Below are 18559 nucleotides of genomic sequence, written 5' to 3'. Positions count from 1 at the left end.
GCCACCGGCCGCCATATTGGTACTCCCTATCTTCTCCCAGTAACTAGGGAATATGTGCGCTACAGCATCGAATAACGAGGATGTTCTCATGTTCAGGGTGAGCTTAAAACTTTTAAAATATTAAATGCCATATACTTTTATGTTATGTTCTAAAACTATCACGTAATGAGAGTCATGTGCTGAAATATTTTGCATTTTATTTATTTAAATATATATATAACATTTATAAATATATAAATAACAATATACAAAAACATGTATTTACATATATGTATACATATACATATACACATACTTATATATACATGTATATATATTTAATATGAATAACGTAAAATATTTCAGCACCTAATTTCCTAGTAGTTGATAGTGTGAGTACATCCACTGACTGTAGAATTACCTGTGAAACGTTTTCACACAGCCAGAAAACTGCTTGTTGTTGCAACCAAATCCTATGGGATTCTGTGAGAGTAGGGAGTAGCAAGATGGCGGCCAGTGACTTCAGTTTTTCGGCAAAATCAGCACTCCAGTGTATTATATAGCTCAGTGGTTCTTCCAGTGTCTGGCGCACCTGGTCTAGCTTAGAGCTAAGCATGTTGGCAGAAGACTTGAATTCAGATTTCAGATCTTCCCCGTGCTGCTGAAGCAATGCGGTGATAGCCTCCAACGTTAAGCTAGCGTCCTCTTTCTTGCTTCCTTTCGCGCTTTTGCTGGCCATTACTAGTGGATAAGTAAGCAAAAGCACTAGACAAGATGTTTTTGTATTGTTGGGTAGCGTAGAGTTGGCTTTCCGTGAGTTGGATTTAGTTAAAAGGCTGGATTTTTCTGGAGCAGTCCGTTGCTACATTTAGCCTGCCCTCATGGCAAACCGGAAGTCAAAATGAAAAACTTTTAAGCATTACTAGATAGCACCATTGTATTGCTGTATTTGTAGCCTGTGGCCCGGTGTGCAATTTTTGTCACCTGCCATGCGAATTTCCGGTGATATGTCAGGCAAGCGACAGCAGCACGCAAAAGTGAAGATGGGATAAATGCAGAGGATGAATTTCATTGGAATGTACACTACCAGTTCAAATGTTTGGATTCACCTTTGTCATTTACTGACAATTTCTTATTATTATGACTTTGACATTGCAGATGCATATTGAAAGACATCAAAAGTATATAGAATTATGTATCAAACCAAAAATTGTGAAATAACTCTTGTATCTTGTATATTTTAGCTTTTTCTAAAAGCTAATAATAATTGTTGTGTCTGCTTTTCAAGGTAAAATGCTGGTACTTGACTACATTCTGGCTGTGACAAAATCTACAACTAGTGACAAGGTGGTGCTGGTCTCCAACTATACCCAAACACTGGACCTCTTTGAAAAGTTGTGCAGATTTAGAAGGTGGTTGGAAGGAACAAATCTTTGACGACTGGATCTGATGACGTTATTTCAGTAATCAATGCTGCTTTGTTGCTGTTTCAGATATCTTTATGTTAGACTGGATGGCACAATGTCTATCAAGAAAAGAGCTAAGATCGTGGAAACATTCAACAATCCACAAGTGAGTTTGAAAGACAGTTTTAGACAATAGTTAAAGCTGTGAATGAAACCTAAATAGTATGTTATTTGTGTTTGACAGAACCCTGAATTTATTTTCATGCTGAGCAGCAAGGCGGGGGGATGTGGCCTTAATCTGATTGGTGCCAATCGCCTGGTTATGTTTGATCCTGACTGGAACCCAGCCAATGATGAGCAGGCAATGGCTCGTGTGTGGAGAGATGGCCAGAAGAAGACCTGCTACATCTACAGACTTATCTCTGTCAGAAATGCAATATATAAGTTATTATTATTATTATTATTATTATTATTATTATTACTAACAACAATAATAATAATATAATAATAATAATAATAATGTATGTTCTCCACTGTGTATGTGTGGGTTATCTCCGGGTACTCCAGCTTCCTCTCACAATCCAAAAAAAAAAAAAAAACATGACTGTTAGGTTAATTGGCCTCTCTAAATACTCTTATGTGTGAGCTAGTGTGTGCGTGAATGGTTGTTTGTCCTGTCTGTCTCTGTGTTGCCCTGCAACAGACTAGCGACCTGTCCAGGGGCCCGTTCTTCGTACGTTGCTTAAAACATCCAAGAACAAATGACACATCCAAGATGATTTCATCCGGCTAATCATGATCCGGCTAATTGGGTTCTTCGAACACACCTGTTGTTTATGATTAGTATTGCTGGATTGAGTTATCTGAGATAACTGCTCGTTCATGCGTTTGTTTAAAAGGGGAAATGTATCGATAGTAGAAACAATGATCAGCAACGCTGCTATTGGCTGTTCAGCATGGCAAAAGAACGCCCACAGTTTTCCTCTCAAGCATAACAAGAGCTTTTAATGGAAGGTTATACCGAATTTCAGTCATTAATTAAAACGACAGGGAACACCTCAAAGTCTGCTAAAGCCAGGAGAGAGAGCTGGCAAAAAGTAGCAGACAAATTACATGCATACGTGCTGTCCATGTTAGATGTTTCTATCACTTTCTACAATATGTATTTTTGCTTTTTAATAATTTCATATTTACTTTGTTGTTTTATGTCAGAGCCTCCATGGGACCCACTAGAATATGGGGAAAAAAGTGAAGTACAAGAATATTTCACAAATGATAGCCTTTAATTATTATACTATATTTTAAAAAGCAACTTCTTCCTCTTTTTTTAAAAGCCACTGTTAAATGATGTGTCTGTCTGTTTATAACAGCCACCAAGAAATTGGCTGAAAAAAAAAACCTGGTTCCTTTTACTTTTGTTGCATGAGACATGTTTCACCCTTTCTTTTTCTTTCACAAAATGACACAGGGTGCCATCCGTTCCCTATATAAACGGCTTCTTCAACTAAGAAATTTGTATTTTGACCTGAAAAAAAAACACAAATTAAGAGGAGAAATTGAACTCCACAACTTGAAAAAGAGAAAAATTGCACTAGAGATCGAGTTGATTCAAAAGGACGTTCAGAGTAAGTTCTAATACACCATTTGACAGTAGTATTGCTGACTTTATATAACTATCTCTTATTGCAGACAAAAGATGATTTGCTGTCTTTTCTTTAGAAAGAATTGTTTAAATAAACTGACAGGAACTAAGCATTATTTGTTTCGTCTTTTATTAAATATTAAAAAATGGTGTTCCACAATTCTGTCCAATCCTCTGCTACTAGGTGGTCCAAGTGCACTCGCGAGCAGGCTTAAGTTTGCACACATGTTGCTATGACAACAAGTCCAGGATGAGTTTCGAAGAACCAAACGATCCAAGTTCATGCCAAATCGTCAACAATCAAATCCAGCTGAGTTAGGGACGTACGAAGAACGGGCCCAAGGATGTACCAGTGCCCCTCGCCACCCCAACAGGGATAAGCGTGTAGGAAAATGGATGGATGAATGGATAATAATAATAATAGTAGTAGTAGTAGAAGTGGCAATAGTAACAGTAGTAAACAACTCTCACTCTTTGGATTTTCACTTAATTGCTCTCTTTTCCACTTGTAATCCAATTCTTCATAGCAACAAGCCAATGTGCTGGCATAGATGTGGTAGAACGCAGGTGTTCTGCAGATGTTTGATATGTGTTTGTTTTTGACAGACCGGAACCATTGAAGAGAAGATCCTGCAGAGACAGGCCCATAAAAAAGCCCTGAGCAGCTGTGTGGTGGACGAGGAGCAGGACGTAGAGCGTCATTTTTCTCTGGGCCAACTTAAAGAACTTTTCACACTTAGTGAAGAAACAGCCAGTGACACACATAACAAGTAAGAAGGAGATGGTGTTGGGTAGTTTAAGACCACTAGGCCATCTGCAAATGCTACCAAATTATCAGTTAGGAACAGAGAAAATTAAATGTGTACTTTGATCAACTGGCAAAGCATGTGTTTCAGTTAAAAGGTTTTTGTTCTGTCTGATATGAGGTATAGCTATTGCTGTTACTTTTACATTCCAGCACCAAGACAAGCATACAATGATCCCGATTGGACATGTTTTTTTAGATAATGCAGATCATAAAGCAGATGTTACAGAAATCTGTCTCTAGATGCCATCATTCTTGTTTCACATAGGTTAAGGTGGTCACACTGTGTCTTCACCAGTTATAAGTGCGGCACAGAATGTGTGTGTTCTCTGTCTACAAGGCATCCTGTGACACACCAGTAACCACATCATATCCCAGTTTTCGGTTGAACATCATGTCTTAAGACAAGAACTGAAATATACATTCTATGATGCTCTGAACACCTGCTTTTTACTTTGCTGTATTAGAAAAATCTCTTCCTGCCCTACTGTCAGAATTTTTATCTGCCCCTTCTAACGGATCTGCTTCCGGTGTGGTGGTGTTAGGTTTCAGTGCCGTCGCTGTGTAAATGGCAGAGAGGTCTGGCCGCCTCCAGAAGGTGCTGACTGTACCAGTGACCTTTCCCAGTGGAACCACTGCTTTGACAAGAAGGGACTGAGGGACCAAGTGTTGAAGGCCTCCTGGGAAAATGCGGTCTCTTTTGTCTTTCATCAGCGCTCTCATGAGGATCAGAAGGGTGTTGTGTACAGTAAATAAGGAATCAAACCAGCTGCTTTAAATGAATTTCAGATACTATGTCCAATTTTGACTTTTTTCCTTGTTTAATAAAAAGTGAAGAAAAAAATGACATTTTCTAGTCACTTAATAATTGTAATGGTATTAGATTTATTATCTAAACAATCATTTTAGAACTGAAATATTTTTGGTCAAGATTATCTATGATACTACTGTACCTGGGCTGTCTTTATTGCTGGGTTAAAAAAGACTGTCCCCCCATGCATTCACTATAGACCAACAAACTACATTATCTTAATTTTTACCAAAACCACTCTTAATAAAAACAGATTTTATCCTGCACTGATATGCATTGCAACACAGGCTATAGGATCACAAATGTGACCACTTAGCAGCCACATCCACAGTGTAAGAAATGCTACATGGTGCAAAAATGGTATATGGAAATTCAATGATCTCCACAAAGGGGACCGGAAGATATGTATCTATGTTGAAGAGTTTACACTCCTGTGAAGCAATTAATGGAATGCTTGTGAACCGTGGATCCAGAGTGATATAAGGTCCAGATTTGACTTCTTCTAAACACTAACTCTAATATGAAAAAGGAAGTCCACACCTGGTGGTGCTTTGATCGGGCGCTTTCAGTTTTAATCGGAAAGTTTGTTCACACAAACAAAAACTCTGACTTTAGTTACCCTTAGCCCTCAAGACATTTTAAGTTAAACTAGAATCGTTCAACTTCTGAAGAAGTTGAAGAAGGCGCCCGCCTGGTGGTGCGCGTGACCGTCAAAGGCAAAGCCTTGTTCCTTGTTCGTAGGCTCTCATCGCTTGGGGATTTTCAATCAAACCTTCTGAGTGAAAATGATTTGTCTTCATCAAAACCAGCCGACAGGAGAAGGTCCGCATCGAAGCAGCATGGAAAATTGGTGATATTAAAACACGATTAAATACTTCAATGTAGCTTGAAAAAATGAAATATGTGAATAAAAATGTTAAAGGCATGAATAAATTGTGAACTGTATTGATTTAAATAGAAAAATAGTTTTTTAAAGCCAAAGGGAAATTAAATATTGGGTGAAAATGTAATACTCTGAAATTGCCACACCGGGTTACAATCCTGTGACCTCTTGCCTGGCAGCCAAACACCTAACCCACTGTACAGTAGACCAGTGCCATGCATGGCTCTGAATTATGGAGACCTCAACTGTGTTGAAGAAGTGCTGACACCTCATAGCTTGGAGATGCTTTATGCGATGTAGGCCAAATTTCTTTCTCCCTAAAGGAAGCTTTCTCCATAAAGGAAGTACAAACTCTGTGAAGCAGAAGTTGGTGAGATCTTCTTAGAGTTACTTCTGGTTAGCAACATGCTAACCATTAGCATGGTTGTGTCCAGTATAACCTGGTGATGGTACCCTGTCAGTTTGGTCCAAATCCTGTACTGGGAAGTTCGTCAAAAAGGGTGCCAATACTTAACCAAAGCTCACCAAAGGCCATGTGTCAGATTGGCCTCCTTTAGCAACTAAGCCTCACCAAATCTGGGCCCAGAACTCAACATTTGACCAAAATTGTGTGTAGCGCCGTTTCCCACAGGTGGGTGGTGCTGTATTGGCCGGGGGGGGGGGGGGGGGGGGGGGTTGTGTCTGGGCATCCTGCCAGGTCCTGTTGGAGTCCAAGGGCCAATAGGAAAGCATGTGAAATCCAAAATGGGACAGAAAAGTGACTCATGGTTGATAATCAGTGGAAGATTTAAAAATGTTAAGAGAAAGTGACTGTGCGAATTTCAGATTCCTACATTCGTCACAGCCAATGCAGTGGGTGTGATGAATGTGCTTGTGGCAGGATTTGAAAGGATAAGGAGGAGGGTATGTATTAAGTATAAAATAAATTAATAAACAATACATAAAATACTTTAATCTTTTCTTAAAACTTCTAAATACAAACTGTCACAAAACATGTTAAATAAATTCCTTTATCATCATTCATTTATATCAGTTGTTACTTGTAACAACTGATACTGTTACTTGTAAAAAAAAAAAGAAAATTTGGGGGCCCCCCTTTGCACCAGAGGGCCCAAGCAGCTCCTTAGTTCGCCTATGGCTGGGACCGGCCCTGGCTGTCTGTCTGCAGCACGCAGAGAGATAAGTCAGAGTGTATGTAATTGGATTAGAACGAAATACTTTGGCTCGAACAGCGCTTGATCTTTCGGAACCCGTTAATGGTAGAGACGTAATGTTTTCTGCGTTTATTTCGTAACCGATCGACGAACAAGACAATCTATGGGTTTTTGCTGGAAATATTTTAATGTAGGCACAAAAAATCATGAAAAAAGGTAAATTTGAGGAAAACTGAAAAATCTCAGAAATATTGTCCCGAACAAATGGCTGTACCTGAAAAAGTGTAATAGATATCAAAATAATTCTTTCACCGTGAGTATCAGCAGGCTTTTGAGGACTATGGTGCCTATTTTTATGTTTGTACAAAAATCGGTGTAGGCACAGCGAAGATGTAAAAAAGTGCATCATTTGGGGGCATGGAGTTCTCATCCTGTTTGAGCTGCGATTTACCCAGCGAGCAGCACTTTGTTTCTCCGGAACGATAAAGGTTAGAGACGTAATTTTTTCAGCGTTTATTTCATAATGGATAGGGGAATCGGACAAGCTATGGGTTTTTGCTGGAAATATTTTAATGTAGGCACAAAAAAATCATGCAAAAAAGGTAATTTTGAGGAAAATTGAAAAATCTCAGAAACATTGTCCCGAACAAATGGCTGTAGCTGAAAAAGTACAAATTTTTTATGTTTGTACAAAAATCGGTGTAGGCACAGCGACGATGTAAAAAAGTGCATAATTTGGGGGGAAGCAAGTCTGATGCTCTTTGAGGATTTGACACATTTGCTACTCCCGAACAAATTGTTCCTGCGGCAAAACCGTAATTACTGATGGCCACAAGCTGTGAAAGAAGCCGAAACAGCTCAGCAGAAGGCGGAGTTTTATCGTCCGCAGCCCAGAGGGGCTTTGTGATTTTTATGCGTGAGAAATGCCATGTTTGCGTGTGAGCGTGTGAAGTTAGTGAAATGCGTGTGTCACACGGTCAATGCGTGAGAGTTGAGCCCTGACGATACAGTACAGCGTTGAAAATGGTCATTTGGAGGTTTTTTGAGGCTTTCTTTCTATCCGACTCCATTCATTTCTAAGGGTTTTTTTGGGGTGGTTTTTCACTAATTTTGTTGCCATGGTAACTGGAAAATGGCGTGAAGTACAAATAGCACACTTCACGGCATCGAGACGCACGTTTTGATATATAGTTTGTGGGGGTAGACCCTACGGTTCGGGCTCTGTTTGGTTTTATGTGTCTTTCCTTGTAAATTAGAAATGTCCCATGCTCCTGAATGCACCATAGCTTTCTGTTGCTCGCGAACGCATCACACTGGTCTTTGAACGCAGCGCTGAGTAGAGGTACGTTTCTGCTTAAGACAAAGCTTTGCCGTTTTTAAAACTCATGTCGGCTGGCACGGTTTATTGTTCTGTGTGAATGACAACAGACCACAACAAATGCGCCTGCTAATGAGCCAACAGCCGACACAAGAAGGTCTGCATCGAAGCAGCATGGAAAATTGGTGTTATTAAAACATGATTAAATACTTCAATGTAGCATGAAAAAATAAAATATGTGAATAAAAAGTTAAAGGCATGAGGTGAACTGTATTGATTTAAATTGAAAAATCGTTTTTTAAAGCCAAAAGGGAAATTAAATATTGGGTGAAAATGTAATTCTCTGAAATTGGCACAGCTTGGATTCGAACCTGGGATCTTCTGCTTGGCAGCCTGAGACCTAACCCACTCGACCAAAACACCAATGCCGTGCTCAGCCGTGCATTTTTGAGAGGTCAACTGTGTTGAAGAAGTGGTTTTTGGTGAATTTTATCACCACTGTAACTTTAAATGGCGTCAAGCACAAATAGCACACTTCGCGGCGTCGAGACGCACATTTTGATATATAGTTTGTGGGGATACAGCCTACGGTTCGGGCTGTATTAACAGTGACGGAAGAATAAAAAGCAATATAAAAATAACTAGAATCGTTCAACTTCTGAAGAAGTTGAAGAAGGCGCCCGCCTGGTGGTGCGCGTAACCGTCAAAGGCAAAGCTTCTGAGTTCCTTGGTCATAGGCTTTTATCACTTGGGGATTTTAAATCAAATCTTCTGAGTGTGAAAAGGATTTGTCTTCGTCAAAACCAGCCGACAGGAGAAGGTCTGCATCCAAGCAGCATGGAAAATTGGTGTTATTAAAACATGATTAAATACTTCAATGTAGCATGAAAAAATGAAATATGTGAATAAAAATGTTAAAGGCATTACAAACTACTAAAGGAAGTACAAACTCTGTGAAGCAGAAGTTGGTGAGACCTTCCTAGAGCTACTTCCGGTTAGCAACATGCTAAGCATTAGCCACTAACATGGTTGTGTCCAGTATGACCGTGTGATTGTACTCTGTTAGTTTGGTCCAAATCCTGTACTGGGAAGTTCCTCAAAAAGGGTGCCAATACTTAATGTCACCAAAGCTCACTAAAGGCCATGTGTCAGATCGGCCTCCTTTAGCAACTAAGCCTCACCAAATCTGGGCCCAGAGCTCAACATTTGACCAAAATGGTGTGTAGCGCCATTTCCCACAGGTCGGTGGTGCTCTATAGCCCAAATTTCTTGTGGAGCTTTTTGTCTAAAGGAGGTACAAACTCTGTGAAGCAGAAGTTGGTGAGACCTTCCTAGAGGTCCTTCCGGTTAGCAACATGCTAAGCGTTAGCCGCTAACATGGTTGTGTCCAGTATCACCGGGTGATTGTACTCTGTTAGTTTGGTCCAAATTCTGTACTGGGAAGTTCCTCAAAAAGGGTGCCAATACTTAATGTCACCAAATCTAACCAAAGGCCATGTGTCAGATCGGCCTCCTTTAGCAACTAAGCCTCACCAAATCTGGGCCCAGAACTCAACATTTGACAAAAATGGTGTGTAGTGCCATTTCCCACAGGTGAGTGGTGCTGTATTGGCCGGGGGGTAGATCTGCAAGTAACCGTCAAACGCAAAGCTTCCGAGTTCCTTGGTCGTAGGCTTTTATCACTTGGGGATTTTAAATCAAATCTTCTGAGTGTGAAAAGGATTTGTCTTCGTCAAAACCAGCCGACAGGAGAAGGTCTGCACCCAAGTAGCATGGAAAATTGGTGTTATTAACACATGATTAAATACTTCAATGTAGCATGAAAAAATGAAATATGTGAATAAAAATGTTAAAGGCATTACAAACTACTAAAGGAAGTACAAACTCTGTGAAGCTGAAGTTGGTGAGACCTTCCTAGAGCTACTTCCGGTTAGCAACATGCTAAGCGTTAGCCGCTAACATGGTTGTGTCCAGTATCACCGGGTGATTGTACTCTGTTAGTTTGGTCCAAATCCTGTACTGGGAAGTTCCTCAAAAAGGGTGCCAATACTTAATGTCACCAAAGGCCATGGGTCAGATCTGCCTCCTTTAGCAACTAAGCCTCACCAAATCTGGGCCCAGAACTCAACATTTGACAAAAATGGTGTGTAGTGCCATTTCCGGGGGGTAGTTCTTGCTGTTGCAATAGGGGGTTTTCAGCTGACGTCACGCTCACGTGACTAACCATGAGCTGATCTTTCCTTAAAGTTCAAATAGAAAACCACATACCTATAGTTTCTCATTTGATAGTATGTACAAAATTAAATATATCACAAGTGATAAAAAAAACAAATTGGTTGTTTATAGCACAAAGTAACTCACTTAAATAGCAGACTATGCAAAATTTCTCATTCAGTCACGTGACCCGCTGTCTTAGTTACGGGGAGGCGCTGTAGGATGCCGTGGAAGTAAAGAGCATTATTAAACAGATGAAGATGAAGGAAAGGTGGCAAAAGCAATGGGAGGAAGAGAGGAAAGGACGGTGGCTGTACATGATTCAGAGGAGAGTGGGAGAAATGAGTTGTGCAGGGAGGAGCAGAAGGTAAGAAACAATCATATCAAGACTTAGATTTGGGCACACAGGATTAAATGGAACATTATTCAAAATAGGGAAGCATAACACTGGAAGATGTGAGTATTGTGGGGAACAAGAAACAGTTGAGCATATTATGATATACTGTAAGAAATATGAAGAAGAAAGAAGGGAAATGGTTAAAAATTTTAAAAGGAAAAGAATAAAATTTGATTTAATAGAAATGCTTAGAAGTAATTCAAGAGATGAGTGTTATGGGATTATGTTTCATTATCTTAGACTAAGTAATTTATTTGATAGGATTTAATTTTATTTTTTTATTTTTTTTTGGGTGTTTGTTTTGTTTTGGTAGTTGGGTTTAATTTATTTTAGGTAGTATAAATAAGTCATTCTGATCCACACTCCAAACCAGTTGGTCGCGCTAATGCACCGTTTCGTTGCGTGCCAACCGGCAGAAAAAAACATAAAGAAGAAGAAGGATGCCGTGACGTCATCGTAGTCAGGAAGCGGTCTTTTTACATAGCGAGTCGATATTCATTCAACAATGTGAAGGAGTTTTTAACCTTAAACGAGGAATACGAAGCTAGCCAATTGGATGTTATAAACGAAGAGTGCCGTGTCCAGCCATATGCTTTAGAGCCGATAATTAGGCGTAAATTCCGGGACAACACCGAGGAAAGTGGAGAGGGGAGGAGTAGCGATGATGACCACGCTAGCAGGCCACTAGCAGGCCGCCAACAGGCCGCAAGTGAAGAGGATGTTGACGACCATTCCAGACGACTAACAAATACTGACCGGTATGTTTTTTAATTCTACGATTTTTTTTTTACTTGGAAGTAGTGACCCATCTAAGAGTGATGTCGGTAGAATTGGATTTATGTCAAATTAAGTTCAGACTAATGCTAAGCTACTTCTTTTGTGTTTTTGATTTTAAATTTTAAGCAACCTCGTACTGTAGTAGACAAACTAAAATTAGCCATTTCACCATTACTAATTCAGATTTTTTGGTGAGCTATTATGAATTGGGATTGTTTATATTTTACAGGTGCAAATGTGGCAACTGTGTGATCATGAATGCAAGTGCTGCACAAAAACGTGTGTGTGTGTGTGTGTGTGTGCGTGTGTGTGTATACACATACACACACACACACGCGCTGGCTGTTAACTATTTCATTTTTTATCAATTCAGTCAGTTTTTATTTAAAAAAATTTGAGTCAAAGGCTTGATATTTGTAAAGAATATAAAACTATTTTTGTACAAAAATAAGGACAAATACATGGGGGCAGCTCTATAAGCAGATATTGAAATAAAAATGTCTTTGTCTGATTATAAATGTCCTCACCTCTAACATGTGAATTAAATCGGTTTACTTTGGAAAGGATTTGATTTTTAAAAGTCTGTCTTTATTTAGCAGTGCAAACATGAATTGTCATCTTAACCCTCTGTTTCTGTAGAAACTGTCTGTGGACCTGGAGCCTCTGAAGACCCTACAGTCCTTGACCAGCAATGTTACGTTCAAGAAAACTGGAGAACTAGAGGACAAAAAAATAAAAATAATAAATATAAAAATAAATCATATACTCCTGACTCTTCCCATATGTCCAAATAAACGGGTTACTCTAAATTGTGTTTGTGTGCATTTGTCCCTGTGATGAACTAGCAACCTTTCTAGGATGTACCCCTCTTTCTCTTTAGCATCGAAAAGCAGGTGTAGATACTTGATGGGAAAAAAAAGATTCAACAAATACATTTTTGGTAGCTATATTAATGTTAATATATTTAATTTAATTTTGATTTTTATATATTTTTAATTTTAAAAGTTATATATTTAAATTTTTACCTGAACACGTTGACATTTGTCAAAGGCCGACGTTCAACCTTTTTTTTCAACATGCCCGTGGGCTCGGGTTTCCCCATATTCAAGGTAGGTATGGCATCTGGCTTAAGCTGTAACTTTGGTATATTGAATCCAACTGATGCTGCGAGAGCAGGATTGATGACAGAAGAATCTGCCGTGAAGTGATCAGAACATAGTTTGCTGTATCGGCTTGGACGGCACAGATTGTCTGGTTGATGTTTGTCTAATCTATTTACTTTCCAGATCCATATTTGACACAAAACCGGGTCCTTCGGATAACTAAACATTCCTTTTCCTGATCCAAAGCCGTTTCGACACTTGGCAGCAGTACAATAGATTATTTTAATGACTTTTTAACAATCCTTTCAGAGTACTTAGCAGTGTGTGAAATAGTGGTTCTTGACAGCCGATCAAAGACGTTTGACCACTGTGACGTCACAGCTGTTTTCGTCACGTGACTGGACTCCCGGATCCTGGAGGCGCCCAGCATACTGTAAAACTCTGTCGATTTTTATTACTTGGAACATTTTTAGCGTGATTTTGACCGGCCACATATATTAAAAAAATGATAAACTACCATCATACACGATAAAACTGCTCTAGACGCACTCCTTTCTATTTGAACTTTAAATCTAAAGGCACTTCTCCTAACTCTACCTGCATTGCTTTAGTTGGTGTTGATCTTATTGCACCAGTACAAATTCTCATTGCTTTATTAATTACTCTTTCTATTTTCAATAATATTGTTTTAGCTGCTGCTCCATATACTAAGGTGACCAGATTTCTAAAATCAAATCTGGGGACATTTCTTGCTCATGGATAAAAATCAATACATCTCATCAAGATGAAATTAGGAAACAGGGACAGTAATGGTTTCATTTATTTTTACATATTTATTAATATTTAAACAACAAAAATCAAGTGTAAAAGCAGGAATGTGCCTCTCCACACTTTTAGTATATCAGCAACGCGGTGCAGTTTTGGAAGAAAAAGTTTGGTGAAAAATAAATAAAAAAAAACTTCTAAATAACAAGTGCTGGAGAGACGTTGCACCGATCAGCCAGATACAAGGGTCAGCAGCTGTTTATGACGCAAAGTGCGTGATGTGTATAGGATTTGTTTTCATCAAAACCTACCGTTCAGGAAAACTTTGTAGTTTTTTGATGTGAGACATTGCAGAGCTGAAAAGTCCATATTGGGCCTGCTAATGGTGTGTAGTGCCATTTCCCACAGGTGAGTGGTGCTGTATTGGCCGGGGGGTAGTTCTTGTTGTTGCAATCTTTTCATCATTCATTCATGCATTGAAAATGCATGGCGGAGGCCTTATGTTATGCACCTAATAAGGGTTTCTTTATTAGGCGCCCGCCTATGCATTGAAAATGCATGGCGGAGGACTTATGTTATGCACCTAATAAGGGTTTCTTTATTAGGCACCCGCCTATGCATTGAAAATGCATGGCGGAGGCCTTATGTTATGCACCTAATAAGGATTTCTTTATTATTAGGCGCCTGCCTTGCATGTGCAAATGCATGGGCAGGGCCTATTACTATTCACCTCTAAACGGACTCTTTATTAAACTTCTTATATTATTCTTCCGTCACGATTAATGCGGCCCGAACCATAGCGTGCACCCCCACAATGCAGTTATCAAAACGTGCGGCTCGATCACGAGATGTGTGCTACTACTTTTATTGAGGTTTCAAGTTACCATGGCAACATAATTGACGAAAAACCACCCCCAAAAAATCCCATAGGAATTAATGGAGTCAGGTAAAGAGAAAGCCTCAAAAAAGCTTCAAAATGACCATTTTCAACGCTGTACTGTGTCGCCATGCTTTCACCTACGAACACCGTTTAACTTCCAGATTGTAGATATATCTGTGAACTACTCAGAAGTGAAAACGGGATGTGGATATCTTTTATCGTCTCTTCACAGTTACTCCTCAAAGCTCATGTCCAAAAATCAGCGAAATCATCGTTTACAATGAAAGTCAATGACGGAATTCTCCAACCGCTAGAGTGGCCCACTCTAGCTTTTTTAAAGATTTCAAAACTCCGAACAACTTGAGCCTACTCGTTCAATTTTTACTCTACATAGACAAATTATACATCAAAACGTAGGTATTTTTGTCAGGATTCGGGAAATGTAACCCTCATTGGTGTGGCATTTATAAATTTTTCGCAAATCACCTCAGACCGACACAAACCCGAAACCTCCCCATTCATTTCCTATGGAGCGGTTTTGATAAATTACGTCTAAAAATCCAAAACATCACATGTTTTCGCATCGTCGCTACTCCTAAACTGTTTTATGTACAGGCATGAGACTTTTACACACGAATGTCCCAACCCTTCTGGCACTCACAAAAAAGGAATTTTGTGGATAACTGTTACGGTTTTTCGGCAGGAACAATTTGTTCGGGAGTAGCGAATGTGCAAAATCCTAAAAACGCTTTGGAGCTGCATTTTCCGACATCAACCACTTTTTTACATCGTCGCTGTGTCTACACTGATTTTTGTACAAACATAAAAATGAGCTTCATGGTCCTCAAAAGCCTGATGATACTCATGGTGAAAGAATTATTTTGATATCTCTTATACTTTTTGAGTTACAGCGATTTGTTCGGGACCCTTTTTAGAGGATTTCTGAAATTCCATAAAAATCCCATTTAGATCATAATTTTTTATGCCTTTATTAAACTTTTTCTAGCAAAAAACGATAGCTTTTCTTCTTCCTCTATCCGTTACGAACTAAACGCAGAAAAAATGATGTCTCTACCATTTATGGATCAGGAGATATGAAGCGTTGTTCGGGGCAAAGGTCTCCATTATAATCCAATGGGACTTTTTGTGACCAAAGTGTCTGCACTTCTGTAGACGGCCGCTGCAGGTGTGTGAGTGAGTTTCCATGACGACGGAACTCTGAGGGCCAGAGGGAGAAGCTCCATTGAGATACAATGGCAACTTTCATCGCTCACTGCAGTGGCTGTGATTAATGTAGAAATCTGAAATTCGCACAGTCACTTCCTCTTAACATTTTAAAATTTTCATGTGACTTTCAGCCATGTGTCAGTTTTCTGTGCCATTTTGGATTTCACATGCTTTCCTATTGGGCCTTTGCTTCCAACAGGACCTGGCATGATGCCCAGACACGACCCAATTGGCCAATACAGCACCACCCACATGTGGGAAATGGCACTACACACCGTTTTGGTCAAATGTTGAGTTCTGGGCCCAGATGTGGTGAGGCTGAGTTTCTAAAGGAGGCCAATCTGTCCCATGAACTTTGGTCACGTTTGGTGACATTAAGTATTGGCACCCCTTTTTGAGGCACTTCCCAGTACAGGATTTGGACCAAACTAACAGAGTACACTCACCAGGTGATACCAAACACAACCATGTTAGCGGCTAATGGTTAGCATGTTGCTAACCGGAAGTAGGTCTAGGAAGGTCTCACCAACTTTTGCTTCACAGAGTCTGTTCGTACTTTAGAGAGAAAGCTCCACAAGAAATTTGGGCTACGTCGCATAAAGCATCTCCCAGCTATGAGGTGTCAAACATCCAATGCTTTTCAATGGGGGATCAAACCCCTTATGGTCCCAATAATGCATGCCCATATATGGCGCTACAGTATAGCTCAGATGGAAAGTGCAGGCTTTGCATGCAAGAGGTTGTGGGATTGATTCCTGGCGTTGGAGACTAAGAGTTTTGTATTATAATCCCCACAGTGTGTATATCAAAACATGTGTGCTGATCCAATGAAGTATTTTTTTGTACCACCCGCCATTTTGAGTTACCATGGCAATGTTATAAACGACGTATTTTCTCCCTATTTGAGGCACTTCCCAGTACAGGATTTGGACCAAACTGACAGAGTACAATCACCCGATGATACTGAACACAACCATGCTAGCGGCTAACGGTTAGCATGTTGCTAACCGGAAGTAGCTCTAGGAAGTCTCACCAACTTCTGCTTCACAGAGTCTGTTTGTACTTTAGAGAGAAAGCTCCACAAGAAATTTGGGCTACGTCGCATAAAGCATCTCCAAGCTATGAGGTGTCAAACATCCAATGCTCGAAACCCGGCGTGGGAGACTAAGATTTTTGTATTATAATCCCCACAGTGTGTATATTAAAACATTTGTGCTGATCCCATAAAGTATTTTTTTGTACCACCCGCCATTTTGAGTTACCATGGCAATGTTATAAACGACGTATTTTCTCCCTATTTGAGGCTCATCCCAGTACAGGATTTGGACCAAACTAACAGAGTACACTCACCCAGTGATACCAAACACAACCATGTTAGCAGCTAATGGTTAGCATGTTGCTAACCGGAAGTAGCTCTAGGAAGCCTGTACAAACTTCTGCTGGACAGATTTGGTGAATTTTAGGATTTTCTCCCTTTTTAGGCACTTCTCAGTACAGGATTTCAACCAAACTAATAGAGTAACATCACCCGGTGATACTGAACACAGCCATGCTAGCGGCTAACCGTTAGCATGTTGCTAACCGGAAATAGCTTTAGGAAGGTCCTACCAACTTCTGCTTAGCCAGAGTTCTTCTGCCTTTACAGACAGAGAGGGCTGCAGCTCTCAGTGAGTCTCCATGACAACGCTGCTAGCAAGAGGCTCCTAGGAGGTCCATTGACTTAACATGCCACCTTTCAACGGCCGCTGCAAGGGCTGTGAAGACCGTAGGAACCTAAAATTTGCAGTGTTATTCCTGTTGCTATTTCTGACGGTACGGTACGCACCAAGTGGCAGGCGCCTTGCTAAATTTCTTCAGAAATTTTTCTAGTTATTATTATTATTAGGCGCCCGCCTATGCATTGAAAATGCAAACGTGCGTCTCGACGCCGCGATCAGGGCTTTTTGTACTTCACGCCGTTTCGACTTACAGTTGGAACAGAATTCGCAAAAAACACTTCTTAACACAATTGACCTCTCAATAATGCTCAGCTGAGCACGACACTGGTGTTTTGGTCGAGTGGGTTAGGTGTCGGGTTGCGAAGCAGAAGATCGAAAGTTCGAATCCAAGATGTGCCAATTTTAGAGAATTACATTTTCACCCAATATTTCATTTCCCTTTGGCTTTAAAAAACGATTTTTCAATTTAAATCAATACAGTTCACCTCATGCCTTTAACTTTTTTATTCACATATTTTATTTTTTCATGCTACATTGAAGTATTTAATCATGTTTTAATAACACCAATTTTCCATGCTGCTTCGATGCAGACCTTCTCCTGTTGGCTGTTGGCTCATTTGTTGTGGTCTCTTGTCATTCACACAGAACAATAAACCGTGCCAGCCGACATGAGTTTTACAAATGGCAAAGCTTTGTCTTAAGCAGAAACGTGCCTCTACTCCGCGCTGCGTTCTCAGACCAGTGTGATGCGTTCGCGAGCGTCAGAAAGCTATGGTGCATTCAGGAGCATGGGACATTTCTAATTTACAATAATATTTTTTTTTTTTACAAGTAACAATTAAATAACTTGAACAACTGGTATAAATGAATGATGATAAAGGAATTTATTTAACATGTTTTGGGACAGTTTGTATTCAGACATTTTAAGAAAACATTAAAGTATTTTATGCATTGTTTATTAATTTATTTTATATTAATACTTAATCTCCTCCTTTTCCTGTATAATCCTGCCTCAAGCATTTCGCTGGCTCTCATTATTGTAAACTTTGTAATGTAACGAGAGTTCAGGGACATCCTACAATCAGGCTTAGGCTACTGGAGGACATCAGGGCCAGTTTTTCTCACTCTACTGATTTCTACTGTTCTCCAGTTTTGCATTGCATTGCATTGAAAAGAAAGTCACATTTCCTGCCACAGTTGTTTGCTGCTTCTCCACCAAAGCCAGGCCTGCAAGCTCTCCACCATCAGCCATCACTTATCAGTTACCCTCCTTCACTGCCTCGAATTTTAGTCATACTCAAAAACTTCTAGTTGAAAGAATAATTAATTTCATTATTATTTTCTGTTTAAATATCCAGTCATATTCACTGAATTAGAACATGTTTTTAGAATGTTTTTTAGTCTGAAAATTACAAGTACCTTTTGAAATTAACCTTAATGCAGGTACCAAACTTGTCCTTAAACCACAATAATTGTATTT

General features: G+C 39.7%; 1 protein-coding gene across 1 annotated transcript; it reads left to right on the top strand.

The window, feature by feature from the left end:
• The first annotated feature begins 502 nt into the window (after window positions 1-502).
• On the top strand, window positions 503-4679 carry LOC118561860 (DNA repair and recombination protein RAD54-like). Its single transcript, XM_036134124.1, has 5 exons — window positions 503-1391; window positions 1473-1551; window positions 1630-1809; window positions 3634-3797; window positions 4378-4679. Exons 1-5 carry the CDS (start codon window positions 1273-1275, stop codon window positions 4586-4588), a joined length of 753 nt encoding a protein of 250 aa, XP_035990017.1. The 5' UTR covers window positions 503-1272; the 3' UTR covers window positions 4589-4679.
• The last annotated feature ends 13880 nt before the right edge of the window (window positions 4680-18559 follow it).

Source organism: Fundulus heteroclitus, unplaced genomic scaffold, assembly GCF_011125445.2.
Source record: "Fundulus heteroclitus isolate FHET01 unplaced genomic scaffold, MU-UCD_Fhet_4.1 scaffold_743, whole genome shotgun sequence".
Taxonomy (NCBI): Eukaryota; Metazoa; Chordata; class Actinopteri; order Cyprinodontiformes; family Fundulidae; genus Fundulus; species Fundulus heteroclitus.
Note: the sequence above shows the minus strand (reverse complement) of the source record. Positions and strands in the feature narration are given on the sequence as shown.

Coding starts and splice junctions, on each gene's coding strand:
- LOC118561860 (XM_036134124.1), top strand. CDS start 1,273: ATGCTGGTACTTGACTACATTCTGGCTGTGACAAAATCTACAACTAGT. Junction 1,552..1,629: donor AAACATTCAACAATCCACAA/GTGAGTTTGAAA, acceptor TGTGTTTGACAG/AACCCTGAATTTATTTTCAT. Junction 1,810..3,633: donor ACATCTACAGACTTATCTCT/GTCAGAAATGCA, acceptor TGTTTTTGACAG/ACCGGAACCATTGAAGAGAA.